This window comes from Hermetia illucens, chromosome 6, assembly GCF_905115235.1.
Source record: "Hermetia illucens chromosome 6, iHerIll2.2.curated.20191125, whole genome shotgun sequence".
NCBI lineage: Eukaryota > Metazoa > Arthropoda > Insecta > Diptera > Stratiomyidae > Hermetia > Hermetia illucens.
This window is the reverse complement of record NC_051854.1, coordinates 80,697,068-80,709,981: the sequence shown is the minus strand read 5'-3', so window position 1 is coordinate 80,709,981 and position 12,914 is coordinate 80,697,068. Positions and strand designations below refer to the sequence as shown.

Genomic DNA, 12,914 nt, shown 5'->3' with positions numbered 1-12,914 from the left:
TATTATAAAATCGAGCGTACAGCATCTGCGAGCCGCTTCGGTTACACAGCTGCGGAATTTGGTATGTCCAAATTCATTTGTCTCGCATACTTGGAGGCCAGTTTTCGTTATAGCTCCACGAGAAAACGAAGAAGGTATGGCACGATTCTTGGTGGGATAACTGACCTCATTGGCCAGATATAGACTACTTGTCTTCCCCAATAGAAACACAATTCTTTGATTAATTACATATTTTATTATATATTTCATTTATGTGCTCATGTACTTTTCAAAACTTAGGAATTTACCAGACAAATATTTTTTACAACTACCAATCGATCAATATTACATGGACAATAACATGACGAAACCTAACTTAAAATCTTAAGTTTTCATATTTGTAGTAACTTATAAATACTAATCAAAAGTAAAAATACTTGAAGTGATCTACGCTTTTTATAGCATTTGAGTGGAAAAGAAGTCGAATTACTTCAACTGTTGAAATTCGAGCAAACATTTCAGTTCTCTCAGGTTGTCATCGGTGCTTGGTTGCTGGGCTGACTTGCAGTCGGTGGCGCTGAGACTGGTTGTTGGCCAATCTGTGGTTGGTTCGAAGCATCAGAAGCGTTCGACATTTGTGTTGATTCTGTGAATGAATTCAAAAAACAATACGTAAAGATTAATGATGTTTCATAATTTCTTGATTTTGATTCTTTGACTTTCATCATTTTAGAATGGGATAAATACCTGCAATCGGAGTGTTAGAGATTTGTGATGGAGCTGTTGCACTAGGAGCTGGTGCAGAGCCAGGAGCGCTGGGGGCACCAGCAGTGGGTGCTCCCTGCCATTGTCCTTGTTGTTCTTGCTGCAACCGATGGTGAGCTTGTTGCCGTGCTCTGAATTCTGCGGCTTTCAGCTGCTCCAAATGGAATTGCTGTCGTTCCGTAATCAGTTGCTGCCGTTGATACTCAAGTCCCTCTCTTTCTTTTTCCATTGTAGTCTCGAGCTCCTCAAAATGGCGTAATTTGATTTCAAGTTTCTTCATTTGTGTTTCAACAAGCAGTGCAACCAACGACTTGATTTTACGTTCCTCAAGTGCAGCTAAATGTTTTGCTTTTACTGCAGCTGAGGCTAGAGCCGCAGCCGCAGCGGTTTGCAGATTCGCCTCATTGAATACTTTGCGTGCTGATTCACCATTTTCCTTGGAACCATTCGTAGCCTCCGTACTAGCCGCAATTGACTGTGAACTTTCAGTGGATGACTCTTCCGTTTTGACATCCTTATCGTCACCAGTTTTTTCTGACTTAACATCCGGAGATGTTTTGTCTGTTGAAGAAAGAGGAGTGTCTTTCTTTTTATTTTCATTACTTTGTGAGTCGGGTTTTTCTTTATCAACTTTCATAAACGAATAACGAAACGTATACCAAAAAAGAATAGAACAAAAAGCATATAAATGAAAGAGCAACAGAAACAAAATACTGAGGGATGGAGAGAAAAAAATTGCTTTCTAACTTTTTTTTAAAATTTTTCCGAAACCCGTAAATTACAAATATGTGGATTATGATGAATTGAACCCTCGATTATTCGAAAAATTAAATTTCCGTGCTGTTTATCTGAACGTGAAAAGCATATCTGCTATCTCAAACAATCCTCTCCTGCTAAAAGATAGAAACTTGCTCCGCCACATAAACCATAAATATTACCAATCAAGATTCATTTTTTCTCCCCATATTAAACCAAGCAAAATATTACCAGCATCTTTTTTACTAATATCTTTCATTTCTTCATCTTGATTTGCATTTGTTTTAGAACTGTCATCTTCGTCTTTATCCGGACCTGTTCCTGCAATTCCGCTATTCGCCAGACCAGCGTATGGGTCGAATTTTCCTCCAAAGCCAGATTTCTCCACATTCTTGAAGTGAGCGTCCATTATTGATGATGGCACCTCATCCTAGATATTTTCAAATAAATTTAGATAAAAAAGATGGTTTCATTAAAAAATTTTGTCAACATTACCTTAATCGCTGCAAATTCTTCCATTGCCGCCTTTGCTGCTGCAGCTGCAACGCGTGGATCTACAACCGACGCCAAAAATGCAACAGTCGACATAATAGGATTGCCAGATTTACTGAAAGGAATCGGTTGGTAAGCAAGCGGTCCCAAAAATCCACCGTCATCCTCCAAATATGGATCTTCAATTGGGAGTCGAAGGAAATGCAATATACATTCATCCTGTGTTCGAGTACCAACATGTTCGCAGACTTTGTTCCAATCATCCTTATACATCTCTAAACCTTCCAGTAACAGTAACGTTTCCTGATCTGTCCATTCTCTCACCATATTTGCAGCAGTTTTATTTTTCATAGCGGATGGCTTCTTTGCATATTGATCAAGTTTCAATCCGAACTGCTGCCCAGGCGTTGATTCTGTGCCTCCCTCAACCTTTATAGCACCTGGAACGGAACCGGCGGAAGCCGCCTCACCCTCCTTTGGTTTCTTATCAAGATCTATGAGCGATTTAGCAGCCGATGGTTGAGGTGTTTTCTGTGGATTAACTGGCTGAAGACCCGACGGTGTGTCGCTTAGAATATGGAAATGAGAGGTTGGTGGAGGGCCCATTGGAGTAGGTCGCAAATCGGCGTCAATTTGATAATTGATCAAACCCCACTGTTCCAGGAATGCATGCACCCGCATAATAGCACAGACATCACCCGCCAAATTTCTACGACAAGCAGTGCTTGTTAAATACTCAGTCGGATTAAGACGGTATGTATCGATCATGAAATTTCGATATGCCATATATATTTCGGGCGTTTTCGATTTATTTTTGCCATTGAAAAACTCCGGCATAGCCCGTTTTTCAATAACATGAATGGAATTATAATCAAACCAAGCGGAATATGATGGAACAACAATGTGATGAGTTTGTTCGGTTACATTATCTTCCATATCCTCCTTTGGTTGGAATTCTTGAGTGTTACTGTTATCGCTCGTTTTCCCAGTTTGCGAGTCTTCAGCTGTACGCTCCATGTCTTCATCGAGATCAGTTACGGTGCCACCTTTCAACGGCATCAATTCGTTGTCGCGATGCTTGGAGTTTGTTGCTGGGGCCGGACTCGCCGTAGACTGCCCCGTTGTGAGTTTCGTCACTTCAGTAATGTTGGGCTCAGATGGGGGGTCCTCCATATCCCGTGTCAGATCTTCCTCGTCGTCACCTTCACCACTACGAGATTTCTTTTGAAAAACTGCTGGCGAACTATAAATCGTATGTGAACCTATGTTCTCCCAAATTACCAGGCCATGCATAGAAAGGAAGTGCAGACTTACCGTTTACGCTTTCCCAATTTCAGCACAGGGGATGGCGACCGCCGTCTCTTCTGTTTATTACCAACTCGTTTCTTTTCGTCTCCGTTTGCGATAAGATCATCAGCGGACAACCGCATTTTGTGCATTTTCTTTTTGCCTTGTTCGTCGACTTCATAGTCCTCTTCGGTCATCCACTCGTTGAATTGCTCCATATCTAAAGCCCACGAGGAAGAAATACGCCAGCGCTCAGCTGGAGGTGCAGGACTATCAGGAACGGTTTCCTACAAATTCACATTATGAATATAGCTCTTTTTGAAGGAAACATTAGAACCCCAAAATTACCGGCAAATCGAAAATATTCAATGTCCAACTGTCATATGAGTCAGGATAGTAATACCAGTGCATCATTACATGTTGGCCACGTTTGAAAGCTGGCCTGGCGTACTCGTCGGGATACGGATCGATTATTGGGTAAATCACATGTGTTGCTTCCTCCTCATCAAGCACTACTTCCACCCGACGACTAGCCATGATTTCTTTGATACGAGCAGCCAATTGTTTGTCAACTTCAGGTCGAATGTAAACAAATGGCAGCCGGAAACAATCGGCTTCAATTAATGCAGTTTCAATTTCAATCAAAAGCTGATTGTAGGGATCCTTTCTTGGAGGATTCTTGACGCTAAAATCAAATTTTTTGCCTCGTTGAAAGCGAAACATTGTCGCGAATAACACACAAAGTCCACCACCTGGTTTAAAATCTAGAAAGCATTTCATCTAAGCATAAAAGAGAAATAGATAATACCATGTCAGATAATGATCATCTTTCGATTAAATAAATTCTTAAACTATAAACTTCAACATTATTATAACTTTTTTTTTAACTGAAGAGCCACGTTCAAACAAAGGGAAGAGTTACAATGGAGGGATGAAAAAGAATTTAAGGGGGTCATCCCGTGTGAAGGCTGTTTTTTTTAGAAATTTTTTGTGAAGAGCTGGATAAAGATACAAATACGAATTTTTCACCATAGATGTATTAATATCTTGAGCGTGCGTAGTAATTTTTCCAGCCCGATTGCATAGCTCGTTATTGAAATACGGAGGAATTTATACACCCATCTCCAAAAAAAGGTGTTTTTCTGCTGCCACGCTAGAGGGCGCTGCGATCATCTTACAGAAAAAAGTAAACGGCATTTTAACGTACAGACATAACTATAGTCCGCAAACTAGGATTATTAAAAAATATTAAAAACTAAATTTTTGGTGCCGTGTTAAACTTTTTTTTTAATTTTGGTGTTTTTTCAAGGCTTCTTCAATGAATAAAAAAAAAACTACTGAATGAATCACAATTATCCTAGTTTGCGGACCGTAGAAATACGTTCTGAATAAGTCGTGAAAATTTCAAAGAATTTCGTTGGATACATTTTGTGCTATGGTAGCAGCCGATTTTCAACATGCAGTTTCGAGAAAAACGCATTTAAAAAGTAGAATGCGATTTTTAGCCACAAAACCTTAACTGACCATTAATCTGCTATACCCAGTCCATAAAACTTAAGTTTCTTGAAGAAACATATGTACAACCTTGGCTACAATTCTTATCGTTTTAGCGAAGTCATTCGGACCGATAAATACGAGCTTTATTACGACGATCGACATAAATCGAGCATGTGACACTATATCTAGATACAATTGATGCCAAAAAAAATCGATTCTGCGGATCCGACACACTGGATGACCCCCTTAAGAACAACTCGGGAAACCGGAAGCTGGGCGCTTCAGGTATGAAAGGTTGTGTTTGCTTCTTCTATGAGTATATTTGAGTGTAGAACTATCCCATTTGTATGTAGCCCGTTATGTATATGCATTTAGCATGGATGATTTTACTCAATTTCCCCGAAAATATGGTAATATGCTATTATTAACTTAATTTGAACAGATATCGATATGAAGAATATTTTGTGGTAGTTTACTACTACACTAAGAGTGTCCAAAAACACATGAATATGGAAACAAAGGATTGTAACTCTCCCAGTGGTAAGAAGTCACAGACTTTGAATCCACCCGCGACTCTGAGAAATCAGGTCGTGGCCGAGACACGGATTTTGGAGGTGTCACCTAATTCATGTTCCCCCACGGAGAAATCTGTGGAAAACATGCTCTACACTTCATTGGAAAACCTACACCCGGTGTCTACGGCGCGGTCAGCCAAAAAGGATAGTACAGCAACTCCCTTAATGAGAGGAACTGGAAATCTGACTACGACCGGTCGGTCGGTCACACTGTTACCTAACTCTTCTAAAATACGGAGGAGGAAGGCTCGGCAGAAGGAAACTTGAGCCGCAAAGGAGAAAAAACTACAGGCTTGCCTGTCAGAACTTCCTCCTCCGCCTGTACCCGGAAAAAACGGAAGAAAGGGAAGCTGGTAATGTAGACGCAACTGGTCTAACGCCGGTATGTCAAAATAGATCCATGCAGCCAGGACTCGTTGAACCTGGGAAGGCTTCTAGCCGACGACAACGGAAGCCACTGCGAAAAAAGAAGAAATTTCTTGGGAAATAGGCACGATTTTGCCTCTCAAGTGTAAAACCTCTCCTTAACACAATTCTGTTCTAATAAACTTGATTGATAAATAGTCGTTATTTATTTCCAAAAGTGAAGACAATAATGACACCGAAAACAAGGAAGAATAGTATCCGCTACAGAATACAACATCATCGGGCTCTGCTTTGAACTTCCAATTACTCACAAACTTTACTTCGGTCCAACACATTTTGTTCCATATGCCGTCAATAGCTATTAGTTTTCCTGCAATGCTCCTTCGGCTTAGAACACTATAGATACCCTCCATATTCACGTTGTCGAAACCTTTCTCGAAATCGATGGATAGCAAGCGATTCGGAATTCTTAGCACCGACCACTATTGCAAAGTACTAGGTGGTCAGTGCAGGAAAATCCAAATCGGATGCGAGCCTGCTTCGGTCAAACTTTCGAGATGTTCTTTCATGCGTTCCAGAATAATTTTAAGCAACTATCTTTGTGGCGGCAAAGGGCAGGCAAATACCTTTACAACTATCGCACACAATCCCCACGAACAACTTCCGGAATCTTCCCGATCATTTCTTCAACCCACTCCCCGGAAAAGAACTCAAATTCTCAGAATTTACGGATGTGTGGAAGAAGCAGCTCTGTAGGGACAACAAGGACTGCTATAAAAAGTACCACGGCGAGACCCGCAAGTCCAGTGACCTTGCTCTGTTTGAGCCAAGATGATAAAAAGTGAAATCGTCTCAGTTAAGAGGAGTAGTCCGTATTCGCATGTTATGGTAACTAGCTTTCATCTTTAAGAAGTAGAACCTCACCAGATGTTATCCAGTTGAAAACTGATAAAAATTATCCTCCGCCTCTTAAGTTGCTCTTTGTCGTGGATAAGCAGTATAACATTGTAGCAGTTTCTGCCTCCTTGACTAGCACAATAACAAACTTCCTTTTGTCACGGCGTACCCTATGCTACTTTCCGAGATCTCGTTCTCCCATACTTGCAGTCGCAGTAAGCGCTTTCAGTTCCCTATGCTCTTTGATCCGATTCCAACTTCTGGCAGTCAGCTTGGAAATTCCACGTTTGTTCCATGTAATGTGACAATAACAAACCAACAATTTCGTCGGCATACGGGCCAGATACTCGTGGATTTGTTGATAAGAAAACCGAAGTGGCAGTGGGTAATGGGCGATAAGGCACAGAACAATGAAGGAAAATGTGATATCGCCAGAATGTCCTGGGGTATGCTGAATCAAAGTGCCAGGAGCCGACAGAGTTTGGATCTGGGTACGGTTGACATGCTATGCTCCAAATAGAGGTTTATGGTAATTAGTAATCCTAATCAAAGAAAAATACTTCAAAATTTGAAGTTTTCAGGGTGAAAGTCCACAAATTTGTAGCTCTTTTAGCCGCCCATCATGATAACAAGGCAATACTGTACCTACATTTTGAATATCAATCTCTAGTTAGCAACCCCTGCACACCATTACTCGCAGATTTTAACAGTATATTTAAGTTTCGGGAGGACTCCCTGGGAGCAATAGGCTATTTTGTAACTATCCTACCCTAAGTATTCCTGAGGACTTGCCGTTGCCTTGTTAGGATAGTTTAGAAGCTTGATATCGGAGACAGCAGAGGAGCAGTGAAACAGGGGAACAATTTCCCTAGCCAGCTTGGATAATGGAGATTCTTTCTTTTGCGCTTTGTAAGATTAGTTTTTATCTGAACGATAAAATAACGAACCACTCTATTCACGAATGGTGGAGCTGGATGCGATATTGTAATATTTAGATGAAATGACCCTTTCATCTCTTAAGTTGCTTATTTTCATAGAGAGTGTAAAGAATTTAAGGTGGGTAGGATGCTGAGAGCGATCATCCTAAGTGGCCGACAAATTCTTTACAAATGGCGCCCAACGTGGGGCCCATTTGTAAAGAAATTAAGGTGGGTAGGATGCTCAGAGCGATCATCCTAAGTGACCGACAATGACCTAGCGGGCAGAGCTATCTCATAAACCTAAAAAAATTGGCGAAGTTGACCGTGAAGGTCCGCCCGCAAAGATTGAAACTCCATCAGGCTCCAGGGTCGGGAATGTGGGGGATCCTTTGAGCGCTTTGATCCCTCACGCTTCATTACTACAAAATTAACGTGTCTATTCCGATGCGTGGGTCCGAACCGGATTCCAAAATAGACATTACAAGGGAATTCGCGACGGCCTAATGAATAACGACACAGAACGCGAGCTAAAATTGAAAAATAAAATAAAAACGGCTCGATCGTGCGCGTGGAGCCGTAAACCTCCTTGATCCCGCAGAACCTGTCAGGGACATCCTCAAAAGACAAACTGGCCTGAGGATGTCAAGGAAGGGTGGGAGCCTCAGGGGCCGTGCCTCATTCAAGATCTGAGGCGAAAGAGGCAATAATCGGGACTCTGATCCGTCGTGGATCTTCCCCTCCTTGATCGCGGCACTCGGGTCCGGAAACTTACGGCTCCACGTGCGCGGTCGACCCGTTTTTTTTTATTTTTCAATTTTAGCTCGCGTTCTGGTCGTTATTCGTTAGGTCGTCGCGAATTCCCTTGTAATGTCTATTTTGGAATCCGGTGCGGACCCACGCATCGGAATAGACACGTTAATTTTGTAGTAATGAAGCGCTCAAAGGACCCCCCACATTCCCGAGCCTGGCTAGCTAAGAGGCGGGCAAGAACGTGTCGACCGAGCACTTTGATGGAGTTTCAATCTTTGCGGGCGGACCTTCACGGTCAACTTCGCCAATTTTTTTAGGTTTCTGGGATAGCTTTGCCCTCTAGGTCGTTGTCGGCCACTTAGGATGATCGCTTTGAGCATCCTACCCACCTTAATTTCTTTAGAAGAGACCAAAATAAATGTCGAGCTCCATCGAACCCCCTGGACACCTGCATATAAAATGCAGGGCCGTCCCCTCCTCTCTCTTCTTCTTCTTTAGCATTTGTCCCATTCAGAAGCAAGGTCGGCTCATCTTGATCGGTAGCGCCATTTTGCGGCAATCCAGAATACCAAGCCAAAGTTGTTTCGGCCTGCCTTTTGGTTGTGACATACGTCTCCTCCTCCAAACCACAGTGAGAACTATTTTCCCCGACCATTGCAGAGATAGGGCACTTGGTTTTATGAACACCAGTTACAGGCATATCTACTACTATATGGCGCAGAATCAAGTCACACTACACGTAAAATAGTTACAATCTTAGTTTAGGAATTTGTGCAAACCCTAATGAGGACCTCGACACTACCCTCTGGCTACCAAGTAAAATTCGATTCTTTTTCCTTTCTTCAGCTTCAACTTTCACTACCTATCTCATCCCTGGATTGGAGAAGTTTTTGTTGACTAATACTTTCAAAGATTTGCAGATCCATGTTTTTGCTGGAGGTCTTACCACGCGAAAATGGTTTTGCAATGGCGGGGTAGAGTCACTATGAATGCGGGCTATTTGGCGTCCTAGTTGGTTAGTGTTACGAGTGTGGTCCGGTCTTTCTGATTCTAAGAGGACTTTACGTTTAGCCGATCCTTTGCAGTTGGTGAAGGCAGGAGGTATCTTTTCCTGAATGCTAGCCTAGGATTCCCTCCAGATCCCCTCAAAATAAGATGATTATGGCTATGCCTGACTCTTCCTGACCTGGGTGTTATATATATTCCGAAAGAGGATACCTTTCCCTCTGCTTCCTGGCCTAACTAACTATGATCGTTTCGCTCTCATCACATAAGAAGGCGAAAAAATTGAACCCACATAAAAACAGAATTTATAATATAATGTTAGTCAGCATCATCATTTCACAGCGACATTCTATTCCATCTATGGGGTGTACGGATAGACCGGAGTAGGTCCTTCCTTCGAACCATATCTTCCACATATCTTTGCCGAAGCAGTACTCATATGAGTATCTTTCGGTTTATGGCATCCGACAGGATTTCGGGGGAAAATCACAACAAGGTCGTGACTACAGGGATCTCCTCCTCAGAATGTAGCCGACAACTTTACCTCACCCGTAGAGATTTGTGTGAGTACCAAACCTCTCCTTTAATGAACGCCTCATCAAAGATTAATAAGTCTCCTACCTCCCAAGTTCTAGTCAATAGCGAGTCAACGAGAAATATTTCACAAATATGCTCTAAATTAGTTTCACTTGCACGGTGAACAAAATCTGACGAAAACAAATCAATTTCCAATAGCTCACCGGTATCTTAGTGATTGGAGGCTCTATAGCCGTTTTCCCAAGCTTATTCTCGTGATATTGCATAAATTGGATAAGTAGCTGGGACAGCGATTCTTTGGTAATCGTCTCTGTAATCCACTGAAATAAAAAAAACGCATTCATTAGCCTGGGAAATTCAAAGCACTTTACAAGCCATGTTGGCGTGCAATTGACAGACGGTTCCCGGACAAACCGCAGCCATTTGTAGGCGGCGCGGAGTCTTTCTTACCTTCTTGCAATTTTTCTGCAACCACAATCGGATCGTTTCCAAGCCTTGGAGACATTCTGGCGTTTGGTAAAATTCAATGTTGGGTGAACCGTCCTTCTTAGGTCCGATTGCTGCCATTTTATTAATATTTCAAAGTTTTCTTTCCACTAAATTCAAGCAAGTTGACAGACAAGCGAACTAACTTTGTTTACAGCACATTTCAATGGCGGCGGTCTAACTTACAGGGGATGAAATCTGGTATGGCAATGCTATACAGATGCCGGTGGTTTTGGTGGTGAATTTCACGCAAATTCAGTTCAGTGGTATGAGGGAAATTGTATGTGCTGCATCGAAGAAAATTGATTTAAGTAACGAATAATTGGTGGGTAAAAAAGGAAATAAGTAAGCAAAATTGAAATTATACAGTGGATCAAATAACAAAATTTCGTAGTACATCATAAGTCTCATCCCAAATTGAACGAATCCAAGGTGTTTTCTAAAGAAAAATATTGTTTTAAGGACGAAGTTTACACTAACGAGAAATATATAAAACTATTCATAAAGCCTAATGAGCGCAATATTGCCCACATTACGTCTTAATTTTATCACTTTTACCAATCGTTTCGGTCTTGAAATGAAGCGCTCTAACATACCTCAACAATTAGATCCGAATTGGATTCATGGGGCATCGACTATTATTATGCTTATCAGAAGGCGTCATAGTCAAAGGCATAAAACATAAAGAAGCGACCACTAATATATATGTCAAGATGACTAGTTGTTAAATTAATAAATATAAAGAAAAGGTGATACTCATCTTTACTATTTTAATAAGAAAACTCCATTATGATAATATGCAGTAGATAGGGCGCTGATGAAATATTCGTCACCCATAAAATATGACTGATAACTCTCAATCCTAGACTTCATATTAGGCTCACTGTTTCGTTATCTACGCTTAAATGCAATACGCCATAATCGTTAGACTCATGTTTCTTTTTTGTCTTTACGTTTTGCTTAGATCTACACCATATCTTTCTGACAATTATTTACAGTGAGCAAAAGTGAAATCCGGATACCGTCGTATGAAATACATACATAAGTGCGCAGAAAGGGAGTAAAAGGAGCTGTACGTGTTTCGTTTTTTTTTCAAAAACGTTACATGCAGTCTGTTGGATACAATGCGAAAAAAAACAATGAAAAAGAATAAAATAAAACCTTTGCTGAGGCCGAAAAATAAAAGAAACTCTTTCGTATTCTAAATTGAAATCCGGACAGTACCAAAAAAATCGTGACAATATCATTAGAAACTCAAACAAGTCGGGAAACCGGAAGCTTGACGCTTCAGGTATATAAGGTTTTGTGTTTCCCTATATGAAGAACATAACGTAGTTCTCCATTGGCTTATAGCATTGACCCGAGATATTGAAATCACTCAGTTCTGGACAGATTACTGCCATTGCCAGAACTGAGCGATTTAAATATCTCGAAGGGCAGATTACTGTCATTGCCAGAACTCAACGATTTAAATATCTCGAGTCAATGCTATCAGCCAATGGAGAACTGCGTAATGAAATTGTTTCACACATTAATGCAACCTGGATAAGTGGCATTCCCCAACTAGTGTTCTTTGTGATCGACGTGTCAGCGCACGTCCCAAATCCAAAATTTACTGTCGTCCGTCTGCCGCTCTCTATAGTTCTGAGCGTTGGCCGACTATAAAGGACAATGAACGGCGTCTTGCGGTAATGGGGACGAAGATGTTGCATTGCACTGGTGGCGTGACATGTTTTGATTACGTCTGAAATGACAATGGGTTTGCACCGATCGTGGGAAAACTGCAAGAGAGGCGTTTTCGATGGTGTGGTCACGTAATTCACGCTAACGAGAATTCAACAACCAGTATTGGTCAGAACATCGAAAGCAATGGCAAGCAACCAAAAAGCCGGCCAAAACAATTGTGGTTTGATACGCTGGATGGGGTTTAAAGGTCTCGAGATTACATCTTGATCAGGCATTTGATAAAATAAAATGATGAAAACCGATCACCACGAGCCGACCCTGCTTGTGAACTGAAGGCTGAAGAAAAAGAAAAAGATGTGAGGAGCGACGAGTGCACGACAGCTCCATGTAATATAGCTAAAAATTCCATTGCCCTCTATTTTCTAGAAAGCGATTTAAATAAATCATTTGATGGAAAGCCCTGTGTTGATAATGATCAACCTTATACGCTTGCAGGGCTTTGGAAGCAGTAAATTCGCGCGAAATTGCTAAGTTTGAACTGCTATAACTTTGGTGTTAATTGCCAGATTTCCACGAAATTTAGCACGTATATACGAAATATTTTTCTCTATGCTGGTACAGAATTCGGAAGTCCTAGCATGAATTCAGTAAATTCAGTAAAATTCAGTAAATTTCTAAAAAGTAGTAATATACTATTAGTAAGTTTATTTGAGCAGATATCCGAATGGGACATATTTTGAGGCCTAGGTTTTATCTAGGCGCACCACCCTGATTTTTTTCGGATTTTTAGGTTGGGTAGTTTCCGAAAATGAGTCCTGTCTCACTTCAAGTGCATACATTTTGACTCCTTACTCACGCACTTTGCAATTTATGCCAAAACTAATATCAGTTTCAGAAAGTACAAATCGAGGCCTTT

At 41.2% G+C, this 12,914-nt stretch overlaps 1 protein-coding gene across 3 annotated transcripts; it reads right to left on the bottom strand.

The window, feature by feature from the left end:
- Positions 1-215: 215 nt before the first annotated feature.
- On the bottom strand, positions 216-10,505 carry LOC119659153 (SWI/SNF complex subunit SMARCC2). 3 transcript variants are annotated; one of them, XM_038067101.1, is made up of 8 exons: positions 10,277-10,505; positions 10,030-10,146; positions 3,628-4,059; positions 3,307-3,566; positions 1,996-3,235; positions 1,732-1,930; positions 727-1,374; positions 216-625 (listed from the first exon to the last, which is right to left on the bottom strand). In XM_038067101.1, the coding sequence occupies exons 1-8, from the start codon at positions 10,391-10,393 to the stop codon at positions 507-509; spliced, it is 3,132 nt and encodes a 1,043-aa protein (XP_037923029.1). In that variant the 5' UTR covers positions 10,394-10,505; the 3' UTR covers positions 216-506. The 3 variants fall into 3 exon arrangements, with proteins under 3 accessions (XP_037923029.1, XP_037923030.1, XP_037923031.1); XM_038067102.1 differs by having other exon boundaries at positions 1,996-3,202; XM_038067103.1 differs by having other exon boundaries at positions 727-1,305; positions 10,277-10,393.
- Between the last annotated feature and the right edge of the window lie 2,409 nt (positions 10,506-12,914).

What these genes read in the sequence shown, in the direction of transcription:
- LOC119659153 (XM_038067101.1), bottom strand. Translation starts at nt 10,393, where the DNA reads ATGGCAGCAATCGGACCTAAGAAGGACGGTTCACCCAACATTGAATTT. An exon ending in AAGAATTTGCAGCGATTAAG is followed by an intron (nt 1,931 to 1,995) that starts GTAATGTTGACA and finishes GAAAATATCTAG; the next exon opens with GATGAGGTGCCATCATCAAT. An exon ending in CTCTAACACTCCGATTGCAG is followed by an intron (nt 626 to 726) that starts GTATTTATCCCA and finishes ATTCATTCACAG; the next exon opens with AATCAACACAAATGTCGAAC.